This window comes from Colias philodice, chromosome 2 (assembly GCF_061535455.1).
Source record: "Colias philodice isolate Cphi_HAF_F1 chromosome 2, ilColPhil1 Martin Lab GWU primary, whole genome shotgun sequence".
Classification (NCBI taxonomy): Eukaryota; Metazoa; Arthropoda; class Insecta; order Lepidoptera; family Pieridae; genus Colias; species Colias philodice.
The window spans coordinates 12,745,741-12,770,439 of NC_143087.1; the positions used below are offsets into that span (position 1 = coordinate 12,745,741).

Genomic DNA, 24,699 nt, shown 5'->3' on the forward strand with positions numbered 1-24,699 from the left:
GTCAATATTAGATCTTAATGTCGATGAAATAAGGTATAATTTGGAATAAAAAACAAGAATACATCAATTCGGGGTAAGAGGGACATACAGGTTCGATCAGGGGTGGCAAACTAAAAAGAAGTCGACTAGTTATAATTCTATTTTTATTTAATCATACATAGTAATGGTAAACAGTCTGTCCCTAACTAGTTTTCCTAGTTAGTTACTCTTTAAAAATAACAATGGCACTATGTGATGAGATCAATATTGCGAATCAATATTTTAATTCATCTATTAAGAACCTTCTCCTTTTTAAGAAGTCAGTTAAAAATATAAATGATCTTCTTGATCCAAAAGAAATTCTTTGGAATTTCTGGAATTTTGAGACAGGCGAACTTAGCGAAACTTGGCGAATAGTGGTGCTTGCATCACTGTGTTCCGGTTTGGTGGTGAGATGAGGCCCTGAAGTAATTACTGGCACAGGAGGCATAATCCTTTAGGCCAGCAACGCACTTGTGACTCCTCTGGAGTTGCGAATGTCCATGGGCGGCGGAAATCGCTTAACATCAGGTGATCCGTATGCTCGTTTGCCCGCCTATTAAATAAAAAAAAAAATATAAAAAAAACACATGAGCGAGAAATTTTTAGTTATAATTTAAAATTGTAATAGGTACAGAACAGTCAGTCACTTCTTTTCATTTTATCCACATATAATTATAAATTAATCAAAATGTTGGTCACCCCTCACACGGGGGAAGAGAAACATATGTTCCTCTTTCACCGTCAATAGTGAGCCTCTTACCCCAGCTATTGTTTTTGAAGTCTAGGATTTTCAAGCGAAAGAAACTCACAATATTTAGTTGTTTCTTAACTAAAATGATTAATAAAAGAAATACTTACAGTTTTCTCCGTGTATCAGGATATTTAAAATATTTCTAGCACACTTTTATCACTAAAATATGGGTTCGCAAAAAAACGAGCCAACTTGGTGTTAGCCGAATTCGCAACTGTCAAATTTGTTTACATTTTTTGTGATGTCTGTGCTACGTAGCGACATCTACTCAAAACCGCTCAAACTAATTCGCCTTCACTTTTTTATCGACGGAAAGTACATAGTCATAAACGCTTCGGTTTACTAGTTATGGTCTCTAGGCCCTCTTCCCCCAGTGACCCTCTTACCCCACCTGACCTTATAAACAAATGTAATTTTGTCGTCTTCATAAGGTTATTGAAACTTTTTGAAAGAGTATTCTTGCAACAAATGTAATTTTGTCGTCTTCATAAGGTTATCGAAACTTTTTGAAAGAGTATTCTTGCAACGCTATAATTTATTGACTTGTCACCTCTTGTCACGTCTCATTGGACGTGATGAAATGATACTAAACAAAGAGACGAAAAAGTTTATTTCCTAATTTGGCAAGACCTTTGTATTGTTTTTGTGCTATGAGAGAAAGTAAACCAAATATTGCCGATAGTAGAGGCAGTGATAATTCTAGAGATGTGGAATTGCTTGCTATTTTGGAAAGAGATGAGGTACGTGGAGGTTATTTATTTACTATAGGGATACAGTACAACTTGTCTCCTGGAAAATATTCTCTCCGATATTTTCAAAATCGTCGAAGTCTCTAGGAAATCGTTCTTACCCTACTGAAGCGACACAATTATCTGTAAATATGCCTATCGTACAAGCATATCGTATAGTAATAGGTTTTAATAACTTTTTAAAAAACCCTACAATGCTTTACTGCTCTTAAGTAATTTATTATTGTTCTGGCTAAGGTTTCAGGTTTAAGCTTTTATTCTATAAATCACAATAATTATAACATTAGATGCAAGAGCTGCTGAAACAATGTCTAGAACATTCTAGAATGATATTGATGCAAATTTTATAGAAACAATATCCCATGTGGTGGTCGCACGACAGCATCATGCGCACCTTCTACCACCTCCCGAACAAAGCTCTATGGAACTGCTACATTTGCGCCATAGTCCTGGTAGCGTTGGTCCTGGTGGCAACAGTGAAGCTGAAGGGAACCGTCGTGGACTGGATATATAACGTGTCATATACGATACATGTATTGGCCATTTTGTGCCAAGTGCTGGGACGATTGCAGTATTCGTATATCGATTTTTGGACCGCTGGTAATTTTGTTTTGTAATATGAAAAGTAGGTGCTATTGTGGGGTTATACTCAATGTTAAATGTAATTGCTAAAATGATAGTAGTTGTATAAGGTAAAATAAATTTGCAGTTAGTTTTCTGATGGATCTGTTCACGTATTCTCACTACATGGTGCAAACGGGTGATTTTGAGCTCTATGAGATTCTCTGCTATTACATGCGCCTGCACAGACCGTTGAGATATCTTTGTAAGTACATAACAAATAAAAACTTGCCTTGATTTTTAAAGTGAAACTTTTATTACATCGTCTCAAACTTTTTGGTCTGTGTAGCGCATGTCGCGTGTATCGCGGCTGCCGAGTAGGTATACCTACTCGGCAGCCGACCGACACGCGACATGCGCTACACAAAGCAGTGTTCGGAACCGTCCGAACAGTTTCACTTTTACCGTGGTTTCATAAAACCACACAACATTTTTTTATTTATTTATCTTTTTGATGTATCCTATGAAAATTTGCTGAAGTATTTTTGAAGTGAAACTTCTTTAGGCGCGTTGAGAGTAAAATTTCAAGGTCGCGTCTAGGCAATGCCGTCACGTCATGGAGTAAGGTGACGATTTTGGTATCTTTGAATCATACCAAAGAAGTTTCACTTCTGACACGTATGCTCGGCTGATACGCTTTTTTTAATTCTTACAGAATTTATTGATTTTTTTTCATTTTCTCAGCTATAGGTCTACAATATTGGATCCACCAATACAGGAGAAGACTACAGCAATATTGTTTATTTTTACTTGCACAGTAAATCGAAAATTGTCCTTGTCCTTGTCCTTATCCGAAATGACAAATCCCGCTTTTTTAAAAATACTCGTTTTCTCTAGTTTTGCTCTACAATCACACCCAATTAAATTTAGTAAAATAGATTTAGTGAGCCATTGCTCGTCTGATAATATTTATCAGTGTGTTTATTTATTTATAGTGTGAAAAGCTAAACTCTCCATCAATGATAATTATGATCAAATGCTCTAGGGTCGTTAAACAACGAGAGTATGAAGGGAAGTGTTTTGGGCACTACACTGAAGTACTGCTACATATTCCTTGTATTGAGAGTGACATGGGCTCTCATCTGGTTACGCTTGGGCATTGTTAGTATTTATATTTAACTAGCTTTCCGTCCGCGGCTTCGCCCGCATTTTCAAAGAAAAACCCGCATAGTTCCCATTCCCGTGAGAATTCTGGGATAAAACCTATCCTATGTGTTAATTCAAGTTACCCTCTATATGTGTGCTAAATTTCATTGTAATCGGTTCAGTAGTATTTGCGTGAAAGAGTAACAAACATACACATCCTGACATCCATCCTCATAAACTTTCGCATTTATAATATTAGTAACTAGGATAGGAAAGTAAGTGGGATAGGAAGTGGGATCTATATTAAAACATGACAATTTTGAAATATCACGTTCCAACTCGATTTTGTATGGCAACACGATAAGGCACACTGACTCAAACTTATCACTAAAATAAGTCCATCGAGACCTTTCAGAGCATATTTAGAAAATACTGTACTTCATACATTATATTTATTTAAACTAGCTCTCTATCTCCTAAATAGTTTCTACATAGTTTAAAATTTATTTTACACAGTTTTCAGAAGTATATACTAGAGAAACAAAAGCCAATGTGCGACAGCTTTATAAACCAGGAAAGAAACAAGCGAGCGAACCAATACAGTTCATAGTCGTCTTTTATATTTTGAATAAGATGTTTATACCAATTGGGTAATGTTCTAACCACAAATTATTTAAAAGAATGTTAAAAAAATATGCAGGTGAAAATAACATAGAAATATCATGTAGGTACATCTACAGGTAGCTTTTTTTTTAAGTGAAAACTTCTTTAGCGGCGTTGGGTATAAAATCTGATCGAAAAAGCGTAAGACGGATGGATATCAAACATGCTCAACGTTATTATTCAAGTTTTCACTTCTGCCGGCACTCCCGGAGTGCAACCCGTCTTTTTTTAATTGACACCCGTCATCTCAGGGTGTTTGTTGTCTAAGCCTCCTCTGGAAAATAGTCCAGATTCTTTATTTTCTATTTATGTCCATTACAAATAATAAATATAATGCTTTAAATGCTTTAAATTCTTCACATTTGCAAGCCAGATATGCTACGGTCTACCGTACAGGTATAACTGCGTATACCAATCATAGGTAGGCTCAAAAAGTTTCAAAGGACTATTTCTTCACATGTGGTCTGTGGACGATGGACCTGTCAGGTGTACCGTACCATGTGTGGCAACCATTAAGAGGATATAATATATCCAAGATACCAACAAAATGATAATATTATGGTGGAATTGTTAAGATACTTGAGCGTAGTAACTATATTTTGGTAATCTGTCATCTGTGGTAGAGCTAATAGATGATCGTAGAGTGTACAAGTAAATCCAAAACTTTATAAGAACTAATAATAGGACATCTGTATTACCAACAAATGACGGGGAACGCATCGCGTCCCTACTAGTTATGCTGACCGGATGCTTCGTGGTGACGGGGGTGGCGGTGGCCTCTCTGTCCCTGGTCATAAGCCTGTATATGAGACCAGAGGAAACTTTCCGATCGAGATATAGACTGATTATCAAGGAAATGGTTAGATCACAACTATTGACACAGAATACTATTATTTGGAATTATTTTATAGGCAATTTCACTGACTCCATTTAAATTTATTTGTAAGCATACGTATAGCGGAATCTTTCTCCATATCCAAAGGTATAGAGCTAGAACAGAATATAACGACATAAAATACTAGAATATGATGTAGATCCCAGATGACGAAATCATGAAAAAGATTTCTAGATTTGCAGATCAAGATAATTAAGTGGTATCAAGTATCCTATGTGCCATACAATTATTTCTTTTGGTATCGTGTACCTATTATTTATTATCTTCAGAAAGACTCCCACGTTCCACCAGGCCTGCGTCACAAAGTGGAGACGTTTTATAAGATGTACTGGCATAAGCAGCGCGCAGTGTCTGCCACACGGCTGCTGCCGATATTTCCGCCTACCCTCGTTGCTACCATTTATACCGATATTTATTTTAGGGCTACGCAAAAGGTAGAGTCCTAAGGTTATTTTCATAACTTTATGAATGCTTATAGAAACTTTTTTTTTGGGTATTGATACACCATTTATTCAAGTTGAGTTATAAGTTTAATTCAAGTTAAATTATTAACAACCTTTATATAATTAATATTTTTACAATTTACCCATAACTTATATGATTTTTGCATCACCTGTTATTATTTACATCCATAGAGCCGTATTCTACGCGAGCTTTCATATCAGTTCTTATCAGAATTGGCGAAGAAAATGCAAACGATTCACTACATACCCGGCGATGCTATAATAAAGCGAAATACTAAGAAATCCTCTATTATTTATGTAACTTATGGTGATGTAGAGGTGAGTAAAAACACGATAAAATTAATTAAGTATTACACCATTAGTAGAAGTTCTATTACATAGATGATTAATGTATGAACTTGTTTATTGCTGCTATACATAATAACTCTTATTTATACATAAGTTATTTCCTTGAATTCATAGTGAATAGATTTCCACATATTTTTTTTGTTTATTCAAAGAGCTTAGTCGTTCAGCGACTATAACACTCAGTGTTCACATAAAGCCACTCCCACAGATGTTAACAGCAGAAGACGACTCGACAGCAATACTACGCATGACGCGCGGCACGATCCTGTCCCCGTACGCGGGGTGCGTGGTGGCGTGCGGGCGTGCGCACGTGGATATCCGCGCCGCGACTTTCTGTGTCGCGCACGTGCTGCACGCGGCCGAGCTGTGGAGGACGGCGCTGCGATACGGCCAGGGCAGCGTGATACTGGGCGCGTTCTATGTGAGTGCCATGTGGATATATGAAACAGAGAATATTCCGCATCTCGACACATACAGTTGGTATGTGTCGAGATGCGGAATATTCGATATAGCTAGAGGAAGAGGACCGTGATATTGGGCTCCTTTTCAGTATTGATCACAGATATTTGCCATATTGTTAGAAATATTTTGTGTAACGACGTACGAAAAGCTCGAAGACTGGTCTGTCAAAATGTATTTTTTTTTCCAGGATCATTTCGAGAGAGTCAAACGGCACTACTTGTGGAAAAATCCTGAAGTTGCACCGTGTGTACATTTAATTTTATTTTTGTATTTTGAATTCTATCCCAAAATTAAAACAAACACAAAAAATACTATTTTGTCTGTGTCCAGATTCAAGAGCAGTATTTTGCATTTCAAAAGGAAATTATTAGAGTTGAAAAAAGATAAGGATGAGAACGAATTGCCACAGCTTGCGAAGACAGACGTGATGATGGAAATTGCTGGGTCGTATGTGATGAGAAATGTAAGCTATGATACGAAACTATGTAGTGCTATACCACGTTATACGTAAAAAGTGGGCTGGAGACCCAGATTCTTTCTTAACATGTATAGTTTTCATAACATTTTTTTTCTTTCTGGTACATTACTCATATTCATAATCAATTTCCTTACATCTGTCTTAGTTGAATAAACACCAATTTATTTAAATTTACATTTTAAATGACCTTCCCGATTCAATAGTATTTATCCATGCTTATCAACATCAACAATATTATAATACGAGTAAACCACCTTTTTTATCTTTTATTTGGCGACATAGACCATGCTCCTACTCCTCTATCTACGTCAAATTATGATGTTAAATAAATATTAAATGATAAATAAATACCTACCTCAGAGGGCAGACGCATCCCTCACGGAGGAATCCGACGCCATATGCCTCCGCACGACGTTCCCTTGCATCCTGCAGCCATCATCCTCGCTGCTGGTGGCCTGGCACTCGTTCGTCACTTGCTTGATAGTAGCTGTTTGTATTGTACGTATTGGTTTTTTTACCGTTTTAGATTATAGAGAGTAACTTTCCAATACCTTGCAATTTTCTTTTGCTCAAAGTGGTAGATAAAACCACTTTGAGCAAAGCGCGGCCTCCCCTATCTGTGGTAGATCAAAAAAAAATTGTTATTCATAAACATTTATTAAATTTTACATTAATATAAAATTTATGAGGTTGAATAAAAAATAGATTTTCCATATTTTTTGCTGGAGTTATGGCCTATACGGCTATACACTTATGGTATGGAATTGAGGGAAATTCGAATATTGTACAATAGAAAGATGCATTTAAATTTATTATTTGGATATCTTATATATCTGATATCGGGTTCAACATTTAATTTTAGACTCATCCGTACTATATGGTGTACAAGAAAGAGATTCCAATAGGATTCCGATTCTACGACTACGCTGTGACCACCGTTTTCATATTCGACCTAATCGTCCACCTGTCCACTGGAGATAATGTTGAAGATGGTTATTTATTTTTTCATTTTTATAATATTATTAAGTAGCGTAGTTGTTTGAGGCAATTAGAAAATCCTCTCAGATTAACATTTGAATGAATGAATGAATGAAAAATACTTTATTGCATCTAAAATACATAAATACATATAACAAAAACAAGATACAAAAACAGAAAAGAACAAACAATACATTGATAAATGTACAAAATAAACATATACAAAGCAAACAAGAGTACTTACTAATAGTAATATAAAATACCTACATAAAAATAATTAACATTTTCTGCTTCCTGAAAAACATCACCCCTTTAAAATGACCAAGTGATCCGTTATTTTTGACATTTTAAATTGGGAACATTATTCTTTAACAGTTTTCTCTTCTTCAACGTTTTTTAACTAGGTGTACCGATAACTCTTGCGCAGACAGCGTCCCAACAGGCACGAAGCCGTTGGTTTCTTCTCGACGTGCTTGCTACTTTACCCATTTTTGAGTTCATAAAAGATGGCCATTTTGCTGGAATGAACAAAGTCGCTCGATTACATAAGGTACCTAATCAAAAAACAACCAATTATTTTATATTTCGAGACCTTTTAATTAATTTTGTTATTTTCCCTTGCCCAAATACTTTACTTATCGATTTTATATGCATAAATATTGATGATTACGTACCTTTCCTGCTATGCCTAAAGTCTCACTAAGATGCAAAGCCGCTCGATTTTAGCTCAAGCTTAGCGTTATGGTATGGTAGGGTGGTAAAAGTTTTTATGCAAGCGTGTCGTCAACGAAATATCCTCTATATCTGAACCAATTATAAACCTTGGCATGAAACTTATCCTAATTATATTGCAGTACGCCTACGCCACATAAAGCAGAATAAAGGAACAATCCTTAGTTAAATGTTTAAAAATTTGTAGTTCTCTATAAATGCCATATAAATTATAGTATCTACATGCAGGTGTTCCGCATGCTCAAGGCCGTGGAGGACGAGTGCGTGTACCACAGCAACCTGCTGCGCTTCTTCTCCTATTCCTTGCTGCTTCTGATCGCCTGCTACTTGCTAGCCGCCCTGCAGCAGGGCTTTATGTGCTATGGGTCTGTTTACGATGCTCTAGTTCTACTTGTGATTCAATTGAATTATGCTAATGCCAATAATGGTGTAATTTTTCGAACCATGCAGGGTCAAGGACAGCTTATTTTTAACATGTCGTGCTCATGATTTTAGAAATAAATTAAAATTTGGACATAAAAATATTACCTATAATGACACAATGGTTTTTACTTTTTTTTAAATAAGATTATATTTTGATAAATTTCTCACTGATGAAAGAAATAGTTATCGTATAGGAGCTACCAACGTTGACAAGAGAGAATTTTAGTATATGTAGTTGGTTCTTTGATATACTGTTTCTCTTCCTATTTCGGTTAGAGTCCGGGCTGTCTGGCTGGTCGCAGTGGTTGCGTTTATTAGTGCGCATCTTATCTGCACAGGAAAATATCCGTAATTTAAAGTCATTTTTTAACGCGTAATTTTTAATCTTTTGCCTTTAGATAGATCCATCAGACATATTTTTTTTTATTGCAAGACGTTTTTTTCGTTGTTAAATAAGTGCCAGACGCAATTTTTTATTTCAAAATCATTAGAATGTCATCGAAATAAGTGAAATTCCATCGAAATTCCATTCCAGAAATTACGCGTTAATAAATGACTTTAAATTACGGATATTTTCCTGTGCGCACTAATAAACGCAACCACTACCGCCAGCCAGGCAGCCCGGACTCTAACCGAAATAGCAAGAGAAACAGTATATCAAAAACCCAACTATACTAAAATGACTATTTTTAAAACGTTAATAGCTCCCGTACCATTATTAAAATCCCACATTAGATTCTTCTTTCTTCAGAAGAGTAGAATTGAATAATTAAGGTTAGATTTATTAAACATTTTCTCTATACTCATTGTACCATTCAGTTTCGGCTACTGCCTCGTGAAGAATATAACACACTCGCCATTCTGGAATGCTGAGCCACTGGACGATACAGTCGAGAGCAGACTCACTTTCAGCCTCTATTGGTCCATATCAATGATTACTTTTACATGTAAGTACTAACTAGTAATTACATTTAAATGTTCAAATACAGATATTGTAATTTTCTTGATGTAGGGACTATTCTATTAAAGATAGTAGGATATATGGTAGATGATTGATTATGAATTTATTGTCCAGCAATGTAACAATTTATTTAAAGTGTTCAAAAATCCTGCACAGTGGTAGGTAATTATAGATACTGTTGTTTAAAAACAACATGAACAACGTAAAGTCAAAAATATAAAAGGGGTGGGTACAAATGATAGCTCCAAGCAATGTTAATTAATTTTTTTAAGCCCATTGGAACCTTCTGAATCATAATTTATCCATAATAACAACGCAATTGCGTATAAAATAGAATAATGTCCCAATATTTAGCTTTTAAAAGGAATATAATAACTCCCAAAAACTTCCCAGCACATATGGAAGATTTCGGCACTGGGAATGAAGAAAATGTTATCTTCATCATGCTGGTACTCGAGCTGTGTATAGTTTTACACATCTTCATGGAAGCTGTCTATTCTGCTACTATTATGGTCACTACTGCTATGAGGTCTGGTTCTTCCTCTTCTCTATTCTCTTCCTCTTCCTTGTATATTCTTCTTATAATATAACTCCAATCCATCTTGAAAAAATGTATCACACAAAGTACTTATAACTTGATCCATTTCAATTGATTCAGCATTTTAGATGAAAATGCAAAGTAATTTCAAAAATAATAAAAATTACTAAAATTTTAGTTTTTTTAGTTAATTAATCAAATATGTTCCAGAGAGAATTATGACGCATGTATTGAAAATGTGACAAACTTTTTGAGACGTAATGAGGTCGAACCAATTCTGATACACCGCTTCAAATCTTATTTGGAACTCTGCTGGTATACCGATAAGGTGAAAATATAATCATAATAGTAATGATGTCGTATTGATAAGGGTATATTGAGAAACAAATGAGTGTGGCTAGTGGCCATAATGATGGGTGTAAAATTAATGCGTAATCTTGCAGTTGTATTTTATTAAAATTTGAAATTAAGTAGGTATATTTTGTGACAAACAGGCATATTCTATGACGAATAAGAGGAAGTCGATATTCCACGACTTGCCACCACACGTGCACCAAGACATAGTGACAAGGCAGAGGAGTAAATACATGCTGTGCATACCGTTTATGAAGGTAAGTTAGAGTAGGTATATAGATTGTCCTCAATGATTCGTAATAACAGAAGATTTCAATTTAAAGGAGTAGTAGCTATAATACATGTGTTCGTCATTGAAATTTTTCAACGTGGCCGGATTTTGATAAAATAATTGTACTTTTGTGTTCAAGAAGTATCCTAGATCTTAAAATTCGTGTAGAATTCGACAATACAAGCCTTAAAAAAGCTTTTGAATAAATTTTAATAATAAATTTAGTTTCTGCACAAAGAAGAATTGAAAACCATATCATCAAACGCGCGGCTTTTCTGTTCGTGTCCAAATGAAATACTTCTGAGCACTGGGGACATGTCGAATGAGATGTACGTCATCAAGCAGGGCATTTGTGAGGTAAAATGTTAATTTCGAAGAGGTTGAGATTGTGTTTAAAAATTATTTCAAACTCGGCTGCTTTCGCGTGGTCCTTGGATAGAGCCTTAGTGCTATTGTTAAATGATAAATAAGTTTTAACTAATTAAATTCGAAAACCAATAATAAGTTACCTAACATTAATAAATAACTTCCTTATTAAAACCTAGTAGATGATTGATTATGAATTTATTGTCCAGCAATGTAACAAAAAAGTAGGTATAAGAAGTAGTGGTAGTACTGCGTATATGCTAATATTTTTTGTTAAAAAGGTACTGTGTCCAGTTACCAAGACGGTGGTTGGAGAGTTATCTGCCAGAAATCATTTTGGAGTTGTCGCTTGTTTGTTGCGTATGTACATTTTTAAATTGTGCAGAAATAAATGTTTCAAAATCTATTTATTACTACTGAATAACACATCTAATAAACGTTAATAGGATTTCGTTGTTCCCTAGATTGCTTTTATTCGTCCAAAATTTAAATAACGAAAAAGAAGGGAACAATGATTGGTTTTCAAACTTTTGGAAATTTTCCCAGGATTACCAACCTTTTACACAATTCGAGCTGTGACGCACGTGCAAGTATTTTCTCTATCACGGAAGTATTTGCTAAACGTTATCGAGATACCGCAGATAAAGGATGCAATTGATCACGTCAAAGAATTGCCTGTGAGATATTTTATTGCATTCCTTCAAATGCTTTTGATTTAAATATACCATTATTTTCAACCAGAGTGAAAAGAGCTTTTTCTTATTTATCATAACTAGGCGATTGGAAATTACATTGTAAAATGCAATTAAAACAAACCAGGAATGGTTTTCATAGCAAATGGCGCCTCTATTGTAGCTTAAATTTTTGCTTCATTTTTAATTCCAGGGGAAGGCTCTTTAAATTTGTCCTATTTTCCGAAATTCCGAGACGCCCTTTTTTGTCTTATTTACCAAACATTTGTCGACATACTGTTATAATTATGAATTATATCTCAGGAATACGAGTATTTACAAACCCCGTTCCCACCCTTCGTTTGGTACGAGCCCGCGCCACCCACGCCTTGTGTGGAGCGCTTCCCATTGCCGAGGAAACATGAGAAAGATTTCGCGTTCCTGCATCCTTTTAATAGACTTGGCTTCTTGTCTGTACTGAGGTACGAATAGGCACTGACAGATAGATATCTAGAATACAGAATACCATAAAATACCTACATTTGTAGTTGTAGTAAACTTAATTTAGATGTCTGCGTTTTAACATCTCTTTTATTCAATTCTAACTGTGATTCTAACATACGTCTTAATCTTAATTCTTTACCTGTTTGATTTTTAGCATGCGTAGGTACACTATGCTGATATAATATGTCCTAACCTAAACTGCTAAAATATACAGACAAAATATCATGTATTCCAAATACATATTATTATCTATTACTTGATTAAAATTCTGTTTCTCACTATATCTGTTTCAAAAGTCTTCAACAAATAACAATAGATACATCTTCCCACGCTTCACGATTCGCCCTGACGGGCCGTACCTCGCCCGCTACGAGTGGCTGCGCGCCGCGTGTGCGCTGCTCAGCGCCGCGCTGTTCCCCGCGTACGCGTACCTCAAGGAGTATTGGGGCTTCGTCGAGCCCGTGGGCAACGTGCTCGATCTGGCCGCTTATTTGGATATGTTAGTATTGATATCGTCTAACCTTATTATTATTTTTCTAAGTCATGAAATTAGGATGGCCATACACATCTAGAAATGTTGCTTACCCTGTTCAAAATGTCATTGGCGTAGCGAAAATATTCGATTGTCGTAGAGAAAGACTGCGAGTTGCTGTAAATTTTGCTATAATATAATCGTGAACGAATCTAAATGTAAAAGGTGTCACTACTAGTTTGCAACGAATCCTCGTGGGCTACTACAACGAAAAGGGCTTGCTGGTGTACCACCCCGCGAGCACGGCGGCTCACTATTTGAAGGGCACCTTCCTGATTGACCTGCTTGCCTGTCTGCCGCTTGAAAAACTGGAGCTGAACGTTAAGGAAACGTATGGTAGCGTATTTTATCTACTGTCTTTCAATGTTAGCAGACTGGTAACTGGTATTTGATGAATACCATCCGCTTTAAAAAAGGGTTAATAATGATAACGATGATCTAACAGACGAGAATCTATTTGGTATTAAATCTATATATTTTAGAATAGGTCACGTTTCGTGAGAAATTTCAATAATTTTAACGACAAAGAGATTGAGATATTAAAAAGTTAGGTTAACTAATTGTTTCTGGTACAGAGGGTCAATACCATCTGCGGCCCATGTCACAGTACTTGTGTCTGAACCGTTTGATCCAGCTCTACCGGACGCCCAGTGCACTCATCAGCCTTAAGGGATATGTTCGACGGGACATTATTATTGTGTATGTATCCCAACGATTCTATTCCTAAACTCTTCCTCCATCAGATTACCACTCACTCTTTAATATTCTTTCTTATGATTTGCATTGAAACATTTAAAATATTCAAATCTACAACTACATCTTTAAAATAATTACCGAATATTCTGGATATTTTTCTTGTTTTGTTTATAATGAAAATATGATTAATATAATATACGGTTACTTATGTCTTTTAAAAACGTAACAGCTAAGATATAGTCGGCTGATTTTTATCAAATGATTCTATATTCACGTAAAGCACATATTGTTTCCTTCATTTTGCATTAAATTGTTTACCAGTTTGAAAGCGATCCCGCCGTTTCTGGCACTATTGAACGTGCTGACCTGCCTCATCATCTTTAACTCTGTTAAACTGCTTGAGTGTAAAGAGGGTAAAAAATTCATACCTTTCAATGACGATGGTGAATCGTGGATATATTTGTATCAGAATGTGTGTGAGTTACATTTCTTTATAACTCAACCCATAGTCACATTTATGCTAGTTACATTTTTTGGAAGTGCTTTTGAAGCACATAATCATCATTCATCAGTCATCACTTTACAATTTAATTAGAATAGAATGTAATATTTAAATCAGATTGAAATAGCTGGAATAATTCAAATAACTTATTTAGATTTCTTAATCTTAAAATCCTAATTGACGACCATCTCCTTGGTACTTTTGTTAACATAGCGATCACCGTTGAACCGTTAAGAACTGAATCTCCCTTTGAGTGTGGTAAATAAAATAAAAAAAAACTCTGTCAAGACGGAAGGCTAAATCTATTTGCCACATCCATAAAGTTACACGTGATTTCACAAGAATATTGAATTTGAATACAGTCCGTTTCAACATAACCGAGAATCCTTGGAACCTGCACTTGGCGTCGTACTTCTGGGCGGTGTACGAGACCACCAGCACGGGTTACGGCACGTTCAACCCGACCAACTTCTCGCTGATGAGGATTCTTATCGCTGGCATGATTATTGGTTAGCATTAAAGAAAAACTGATTCTATGTATTCTTAGAAATAATTGTTGAAGTCTTATGTAGATATTAAGCGAAGAAATTCCTTGCTTGATGGCTGTATAGTGAAAAGAATGTTAATCAATTGGTAGAGTGAACTATGCTGATAATGGCAATGGTCAATTGGCAATGGAATGACCATTATTCTTGTGACATTAGGTTTCTTTTCCTTGTAAATTAAAGATAATTAGGAGTTTACTTCAAAATTTGAAAATATAAAACTTATATAGCTTTATTTTAATAAATATAACTCAAAGATGTTTTCCAGGAGCGATGATAACAACATACTTCTCTGTGCGGATAATCAGCACGCGCTCGAACGTCAACAAGTCACTGGCGTCGTTCCAGCAGCACATGAAGGACATCGCTAGGTTCATGAAGCGGGAGAACTTGGACCCACGGCTTAAGGAGTAATGAGAAATGATTTTAGTTAATTGCAGAAAAAAAAGACGGGTTGCACTCCGGGAGTGCCGGCAGAAGTGAAAACTTGATTATTAACGTTGAGCATTAGGGTGGAGTGAAAAATATTTTTTTTCATTTTCGTTTCGGCATACCTGTAAAAAGATGTCATTATTGCTCATAAATACACATGCAAAATTATACTTTGCAGATGATACATTTAGAGGTGCCCCCAACATCATGAACTTTCAGAAATTCAAAAAATTTAGTCGAAAATCATTAAAGTTTAATTTTGACAAATTAACGCTAAATCAGATTCTGTGTTATCTCGTTGGTTGCCAACGGGATGACACAGAATACATAATATTTCAATATATAAAAAAGTGGCTATCACTGGCTACCAGTGGCTCTGGTCGGTGGCCCGTTTGCGTCGACTCTTATTGTAGGAAACGTAGGAAAATTTTAAACAGTGCCGTTAAGGAAATAACACTAATGTTAGTAATATTTCTTAATTACATTTTACACGTAAATACAATTAAGATCATAATTTAATATTTTTGATGTGAGTTCTATCTATAATTTCGCTTTGTTACAGTAAAGTGTTGCAAGTCAAAATACGACAAACGACATGTTGTCCTGTATTTTGTTTGCCAGAGAAATACCCAGTGTCTCAATTACCAACTTATACTGATGCTAAGAAACTATTAATTATTTATTAGATATTAATTTAAACCTGATAAAATAACAAAATTCATGATTTATCCGAAAGATTAGCTACGGAAATGTTTGATGTGTGGCGGAAAGCATCGCTTCCCACTATTAGCTTTAATAGAGTACTACAACTTATTCGACACACCATATTCGATGAATATAGACGCTTATTAAAACCTTATCAAGACCGACAAACTAACAAAAAAGAACAAGAAAAGATAACTGAAGTATTTTGTCACTCAGTACCAAAGGTTATTTGATATTTGAAGTTGCAAATGCATTTTTTTTTAACTCTCTTGTACTTGCTCAAAAGATTATACCGACTTAACTATGTGGCAAGAATGTAAGAAAACTGAGCCTCTGACTTCTAATTTATCTGAAGAAACCTTAAAAGACATCGTGAAAAGCGGTTTGACTACGTTTCAGAATATCAAAGATTTTCTATGCCTCGCCCAGGCCGTAAAGCATATTATCAAATTGGTGACATAGGCTTCAAGTGCAGTTTGCTGAAAAAGTAAACAAAATGATTTTATAATGGTAAGAGCATCAGTATCACGACTGCTAATGCCTAATTTTGAAAAAAAAAAACAGCGTTATCTATACTAATATTATAATCTATACTATAATATTATAAAGCTGAAGATATTGTTTGTTTGAACGCGTTAATCTCAAGAACTACTGGTCCGATTTGAAAAGTTCTTTCGGTGTTTGATAGCCCATTTATCGAGGAAGGCTATAGGCTGTATATCATTACGCTTAGATTAACAGGAGCGGAGCCACGCGGGTGAAACCGCGAGGCAACCGCAAGCGCAGCTAGTACTAAATAATTACTTATTTCTGATATTTTCATTCCTCTTTAATATCATTTTCATTAATGAAATACGTTAAAACAACTAATCAGGCTATTATTTAGTGTATCACAAAGAAGTTTGTTATATAATAGACTTGACGGCCATAAAAATACTGTGATTAAAAAAGAAATCAAAGTTTGCGAAAAAATCATATTTTTCTAATTTTCAATTGGGTTGGGGCACCTCAAAACATCAAGACAGGTAAACAATATTTTGTATGCTGAATTCACTCATTAAAAGGCACCTTTCTGTCGCTATGCCGTTTGAAAAAAACAAAAAAAAATTTCTTTCATACATTTTCACTCCACCCTATTGAGCATGTTTGATATTTTGTCTTACGCTTTTTCGATCAGGTCACCTGTCCTGACGCGAGTTTAAGATTTTATACCCATTATAGAAAAAGTGCTCAACACCGCTAAAGAAGTTTTCACTTCAAAAATATATTTACAAAATTGTGTATTTAAAATGGGGTTATTTATTTCACAAATTGAAAGAAAGGCTAGAATAGTCTACAGACTTGTTGAATCGTAATAAAATTGGACCTCTGTTTGTAATGTCAGAATTATCTATAGCTTATTATGCATTTATCAACCTGATAGCATGTAGTAAATTTATAAAAAAAAGACGGGTTGCACTCCGGGAGTGCAACCCGTCTTTTTTCTTTTTTCTTTTTTCCGGCATAAGTGAAAACTTGATTATTAAGGTTGAGCATGTTTGATATCCATCCGTCTTACGCTTTTTTGATCAGGTCACGTGTCCTGACGCGAGTTTAAGATTTTATACCCATTACAGAAAAAGTGATCAACGCCGCTAAAGAAGTTTTCACTTCAAAAAAACTACAATTAAACCTATTCGTCAGGCTTGCTGTCTTTTCTCACTAATCATCGAAACTGCCAGACTAATAATTAAATGTACCTCCTCCAGTAGATACATTACAGGGGATAAAAATACCCTATTAGCTAATTTGACCTTTGCAATTCAGACAAGTGCTCGAGTATTACAAGCACAAGTGGGACAGAATGGCGGGCATGGACTACCGGAAAGTGCTGAAACTGTGCGATCAAATTACATTACGCACGGATGCTATATTACACATCTATGGCCCTACGTTCTCTAAGGTTTTTATCCAATGAATCCTAATTATTATCATGAACATCATCCTATATGGTTATATTGGTTACCCCACACACACCTGTCTTAAATATATAAACTTATACCATTATGATATAGTCCATCTTGCTACGCTGCCTTTTGTTCATTGTTTGATTGAATTCTAAGCGTGTAAACACTGCTCTACCTCTGATCTTGATAATTATAAACTGTGTAAAGCAGAATGGCATCATTTAATGCATAGAATAGCGGCTGCCTATTAAAAGGTAATATTTTTTTTACTTTTAGTGTCCCATAGTAAACAAATGTGAAGTATCCCTATTACGAATGATCGGTCGAGCTGTGCGCACGCTACATTTCCTAAAAGACACTAAAATTATTTCCCGCGACGATATCGTCACAGACCTGTACTTCGTTGACCAGGGCGTGCTTGAAGTACGATATGAAGATATGGAGAGTGTTCAGTTGGGGAAAGGAAGGTTAGTATTGGGAACAATGAGACAATTAATATAGTTAAAATGTGTCTTTAAGTATGACAATAATATGATTACCATCTTTAATTTGAACACTACATAGAGCAAGCTAAATGGGGCAAGCTAATTTAATCTTTGAAATGACACTAACATTTCTCTTCTTCTTCGAAATCTTACGTATACTACGTGGAATTTCCTTTAGAGCTAGCGCGCACGAGCAACTTTGTCTCCGAAACTTTTTTGTCTCCGCAACTATTTTGTCTCTCCCACCTATGGGCTAGTATGAAAGTGCGCGCACGTAGCGACGCAACTCCCCATACAAATTGATGGGAGAGACAAAATAGTTGCGGAGACAAAGTTGCTCGTGCGCGCTAGCTCTTAGAATGAAGATTTTTTGTTCAGATTTGTGTTATATTTATTATTTATTCCAATGAAATATAATTCAGATTCAATCTTTATTTATCAGTATTTTTGGGAACTTAAGCTATGTGGAATCTATCCGGTCCCCAGTGGAAGTAATATCCATCAGCCAAGTGCATCTTCTACATATAAATACAATAATATTCCATGGCATTATTGCTGATTTTCCAATTGCCATTGACGAATTAATGGCTCGTTTAAAGTATAGTCAGGTAAAGATAGAAAACAAACTTAATTGAGATTAATCTAATAGAATATGTTTTCTTACAATTTGTAAAGACCCTTATCTGCTAATCTTTTTTCAGCATTACGTCATTGGTTTGGAGGAAATTATAAAACCAGATAAAAAAGAACTCTCAACCTACCATATGGTCAGGCTTGGCCAAAGATTCCTCAATTACACCCTCCAAAAGATATCTTTAGTTCAAATTTACTTAATAACGATATCTCTTGCGTGCATCTACACCGATGTATACAACGCTGGCTATCAAGATAATAGAACTAGTCTCATAATTGGTCTGTATTTAATGGACTTAGGTTTCTCTTGGAAGTTCTTAATTAAATATTTTCTGCCGCACTCTGTTGATCAGAACAATGAATTGATGGCATCTCTCTGGAAGGATAGAAAAAGGTTAGTATTTCTGCTCATGTTTTCAAAGATTTCACCATTATTATATTTTATCGATTTATTTACTCTTTAATTTCACCATCAGTCTTCTTCACTTATCCTTATATTCGTTCTGAATGTATCGCGTTGTTTCAGATATTTTGAGCGTGAATTTAAAATGGACGTTATATCGGTCATACCATTTGAATTACTGTGTCTGTTAAGTTCTAATAACAGACTCTTGATATTTTCGTGGTTGCGACTAAATAGATTTTTTCGCATCGTGAGTAATGTATTATCCTATCTTACATAAATTTCGTTTATGGAAAAAAATATGTATTTAGCAAACCTAACACCATATTGTCAAATGTAGTTTTCGAGCTAAGGAGATAAATTCCCAGGTTTTAGACAATTTGCATCCTGATACTTCAAGTTCAAATTTATGAAAACCATAATATGAAATTTGCCTCATTGCAAACTTTTCTTCCATTTTCTTCCAGGTGACCGTCTACAAGTGCCTTCAGAAGCGCCAAGAAAGCATCTCCTCCAATCTGATCCTCACCACCACCATCTCGGTGTTCATCTGGATGACCCTCTTCATCCACGTGTCGGCCTGCTGCTGGTACTTCATTGGGGTTATGGAAGAGAACGCTGAAGTTGGTTCATCATGGTTTTACAATGGTTAGACGAAGTTTTTTTTTCTTCCTTTCAAATAGGATCATCTGTGTTTCCGGACGAGTACAATATGGGGGTACACTCTTCAAGCGTAGAGTGAACAGGTACCTTCTAGAGAAGCGCGTACCATCTTAGACCACATCTCAGCTTAACATCGGGCGAGATTGTGGTCAAGCGCTTCCCTATCGACAGTAAAAAAATGAATACCAGAGATCACTTAACTAAACGTTTCTTAATAGCAGTATATTTTGTACTTCTTTCTTAGAGTATGGACAATACCAATGTTGGAACAAATACATCTGCTCGTTGTACTTTGTGCTGACCACGTTCACACAGAATGGTGTTGGTGACATCTTGCCCAAGAAACAATCAGAAGTAAGAGGATCATTTTAATATAATATGTACAATGTCGTCCAAAAATACCTAGAGTACTTTCTAAAATTGTGTATAATTATAATTACAGACTGATAACAGCCCTGAATTGATATTATGTATTCCCTAATCTAGATTCTGAGTTATTCCATGATAAAGCAGCATTTCCCTAAACGACTTTCTTCAAATGCTTCGAAGGTGTAACATAAAAATCATAGCCATTTCATTTCAGGTGATATTTGTATCGGTTCTGCAAATGCTCTCGATCATGGTATACATGATCTACGTGGGAGAGTTTTCCAACATTATACAGTATTACTCCTTCCGCTCATTTGGCTATTATTGCAAGATAATGGAGCTACAGGTATGGTACCAATTCTTATTAAATTATTTTGTGACTTCACATATTTACTTATGTTTTTGTCTGTAATTTGTTTTAGTTTAATTTTTACATTAAACATTTTACAAAACAACATCAATTATTTAAACCAAAATCCACTGGAAGTGTTAGAGATTATTTAAACTTCTAAATTACGTTTCCTTTGAACTAAAATCAACTGAACTAGTTATTCACAAAACAATACATTCATTACAATTGTTGTTCTAACCGGCATCAATCATCTTGATGGATCAGGGTTTGTTACGTCAACGATTGTGTTTAAGCGAAAATTAGCTGCATTAATGAGCTCAAAGGAGTTCAAAGAAAAATATTTTTACGAACGTGCCTTGTTCATCATGTCGACTGCTTGCTTAGTGGTTAGTGTTTGGAGAAATAAAACAAACAGGTTGAATGCATGGTAAAAAAAAGATAAATGTAAGGGCTTTAAAGTAAGATCATCAATTTTAAACATACATATCGAGACAGTTCAAATAATATTTGAATGTCCCGTAATTGGTCTAAAAATATATGGTTGGGCAGAAAACTAGCATCCCCACATCAAAATTCATCTATCAAATTGATATCGACAAGAGACAAGAGACTAGAAGAAAAATAGTTTGGGAAATCCAAAAGTGCACGCCTCATAATTTTTTTTTAATAATTATTCATTAATTATTATTTTTGTTTATTTAATAACAATTAAACCACATCGAATCAGACCCTGAAAAATGAAAGGGTTCTATTCCTGAGCATACTCAAGCGTAAGAGAAAAAAAAAGACTCGATTAGTAAAGTATTTCGGTCGCTATCGTGTTAACAAGAAAATCCTCCGCACATACAGACACACGGACGTCCAAGACAGAACTTTTTTAAACTGTTTTTTAACTAGTTTAACTAACAAAAATGACATCAAAAATATCATGAATGTTAAAAATAGTGTTTTTTCTTAATATGTATGTGTGTGTATGTATTATCTTACAAGTGCAATGTATGATACATAAAGACATTTTAAGTTTGAAAAATCAGATGTTTTGCGCGAAGTGACAGTAGTACCCACCTCAACGCTTCGCTTATGAGGCGTGCAATAGATTGGCCAAGATAATAATCCTTTTTAATTTCAGTATACGAGTATATTAATTTCAGGAATTCTTAAATAACAATCGCGTATCAAGAAACCTCGTTAATCTGGTTCACAAATACTCTATACACCTCTGGACCGAGTCTCGTGGGGTCCAGCTACCAATCTTCTTGAAAAAAGCACCAAATTGTATCAAACTTGAGGTGATGTCGGCGGCTTATTTGCATCATCTTCATGCGGTAAATAGCCATTATAACTTACAACAGTAATTTTATTACATACATTGTGATTTATGAAGTAGTTTTTCTCATGATGTCACGTTCATCAACATATTTTGTAGGCATTTAACTTTATTCTTAAATATATGGATGAAAATATAATTTATATCTCATAATTTAATTTATTACAGCATCCTATATTTAGGCAGTGTGAGCCAGTGTTCTTGCGGCAACTGGTTGGATGCTTTCAGCTTTACACCTATAATAAAGGTGATTATAGTCTATATTAAAAAAGTATGTTACAGAATGTATTTGTCTACTTTATATCAAAGATAAGTTGGTAAGGTATAAGTTTCTGGTTCACTACCTTATAATTTTTTAGAAGAACTCATTTTGCAATCATGTTTTAGTGCAAATTGATAGTTCCTTATATCCATAATAAAAAGAAAGATTATAGCATAGATTGTATTATAGGAATGCCTGTGGTTAAAGAAAATGAAAGAACAGACAGCATGTATTTTGTACACTCGGGTCGAGTTTTGGAAACTTGTGAAAACATCAGCACTACGCGACTGTACTTCGCCGGGGAGAGCTTTGGAACTGTACGTGTTGCATAAACTTTAGAAGAGTAATAAATTACTAGTGCTTGTTCGTGATATTGATAAGATACTTATAAAATAAATGTATTTGTCCCATGCTTAGTTTTCCACATTGATATTCATTACTACCATGTTATAATAATAACAGTTATTTTGTTAAAGAACTTTTAATCTATCGTTATTCTGTGGTTATTCATTAATTTCCTATTAATCATTTCAGATATATGGCCTTATCCACAACCTGCCTTACGCGTATTCGTACATTACCGTCATGAAGTCTCAAGTTTTAAGTCTCTGCCTTAGAGACTGGATCAATTTATTATCACATTTTCCCGATAGCAGGGAAATAATTGAAAAATCTTTGAAGTTTGATGACAGTTCCCCCGGTAGTAAACCAGATAGATCCAGAAAAGAGCGCAAAGTAACAATTGCAGAAAATACTGTAAGGGTCACTCCAGAGAAACCTTCCACTTCCGAGACAAAGACAGAAGAAGCACTCTTACATGAAGAAAAACAACAAACAATTCTAGATTATCTACCACCTATAGAACCATTAGATCATGATGAAACTGTCGATTTACCTGAAAATTATTTATGGCCAACGGACAACAGGCGACATTCCCTTGAAGATCAAAATACTTTAACAGAAGCAACTGATAACAATCAGTTAGATTTAGAAGTGACTCAGAGTGAGTCAACAGATCTTCCAAAAATTAATATAACAGATCAAGATTTATTACTAAATGAAGAAGTAGAGGAAGCTACTGATGCGTTACTAGCTAAGCTAGAAGGTACCGATACATCAACTGATGAAAAACGAAGAACACGATCATTCGTCATTGAAAAACTAAAACGAGAGATATCTGAAGGAATTTTGGAAGAATTAACTCACATGAAAAGTGTTGAAGACTATATTTTAGAAAGATATGGTGAAGACACCATAATGGAAGAACCTACTGAAACAACTGTAGGTGTTGATGATGTCCAGCCAACATCAACAGCTCGTTTAAAGCACAATGTTCACGTTCGTTATGGCGAAAATACAGAAGAAACGAAACACGCGACACTGGATTCTCATGAGATAAAACCTATCCGAGATTTATCTACGAATGAGAAGAATTTTAATTCTCTGGATAGTGACATAGATCCAAATGTTGTCATTGAAACAGATAGCATGGAGTCAACAGAAACACTAATGGACAGTGACAGTGAGTCAAGTATAGGCGAGGAGATCATAAGTTTAAAGAAGAAGAAGAAGAAAGGTTAAGAATTAAATCTTAATTGACTTCTTTCCTTAATTTTGTTTGCTTTATTATGTTATGTTACTGAATATACCATTTAAAAATATTGCTTTTGTTTCATTTCATTGCAAATAAACCTATAATATCGATATGAACTGGGAAAAATAGTGTGACTTTTGTTTAGTATTCGAATTTAAAAATATTAAGTAGCTATACCTAAAGAATTCGAAGCATTCGGAACGATTTAAATTCGTGTTTGGCAAAATTCTCATATATTTCGTTCGGATTTTGACCGGATTAAAACTAGTGACAGACGACAGTTACTACAATCTTTAAATTTTTATAAATATAAACATCTAGACAAATTGAATGACGCAAATTCATTTGAATCAATTCGTAATAAGTTGGTAGTTAAATCGTTTCTTCGACTTTCAAATCAAAACTTATTACAAAATAGGCAATTCTCATTACTCATAATAAACGATATTATGAGAATTGCCTATTTTGTATATATATTATTGATAGTTTTCCTTATCTGTGTTATCGCCTTTCAATTTTCATTCATACTATCAATCTGAGTTTGGATCAACGGGAGTAAATTTGGATCTTTGCCAGAACCTAAGTCTATTTCTGAATGCATTTATCATCATGGCCTCTTAACTGGTAAAAGCAGCATACCATTCTGTTTATTAAATCGTTAGATGCTCAATTAATCATTTTTGGAATTCTAGGTAATTACAATGTACTATTAGGTGCTATTAGTACCTATTATCAATACAATGTAGAGTTGTAGGGTAGACTGGGTACGGTTGTGCCAGGGTACGGTTGTGACAGTCGCTGTATTGTCGAAAATATAGGGATTAGCGGGGGGCGTGCAAGGGGAAAGACGGGCGCCTTGCACGTCTCAACCTGTGTCACAGTGTTGCGTCATCCGACGCGCAGAGTGTACGTGACCA

The 24,699-nt window shown here is 35.1% G+C and overlaps 1 protein-coding gene and 1 pseudogene across 2 annotated transcripts; both read left to right on the top strand.

Annotated features, from left to right (window-relative positions):
* Positions 1-1,422: 1,422 nt before the first annotated feature.
* Positions 1,423-21,764, top strand: LOC149490875 (uncharacterized; annotated as a pseudogene). Its single transcript, XR_016317575.1, has 37 exons — positions 1,423-1,512; positions 1,872-2,121; positions 2,231-2,347; positions 3,128-3,243; positions 3,745-3,878; positions 4,576-4,750; positions 5,056-5,220; positions 5,422-5,568; positions 5,807-6,019; positions 6,248-6,303; positions 6,391-6,523; positions 6,899-7,036; positions 7,401-7,530; positions 7,921-8,066; positions 8,477-8,613; positions 9,491-9,618; positions 10,026-10,161; positions 10,381-10,498; positions 10,665-10,781; positions 11,021-11,152; positions 11,443-11,542; positions 11,708-11,838; positions 12,157-12,314; positions 12,653-12,835; positions 13,047-13,204; positions 13,444-13,567; positions 13,886-14,011; positions 14,430-14,575; positions 14,880-15,021; positions 17,555-17,690; positions 17,971-18,161; positions 18,622-18,787; positions 18,881-19,206; positions 19,339-19,465; positions 19,683-19,863; positions 20,462-20,593; positions 21,751-21,764. The product of XR_016317575.1 is annotated as an uncharacterized LOC149490875 (transcript).
* On the top strand, positions 21,697-23,769 carry LOC149490876 (uncharacterized). The gene is made up of 4 exons (XM_089710439.1): positions 21,697-21,924; positions 22,095-22,173; positions 22,378-22,505; positions 22,723-23,769. Exons 1-4 carry the CDS (start codon positions 21,892-21,894, stop codon positions 23,767-23,769), a joined length of 1,287 nt encoding a protein of 428 aa, XP_089566565.1. The 5' UTR covers positions 21,697-21,891.
* The last annotated feature ends 930 nt before the right edge of the window (positions 23,770-24,699 follow it).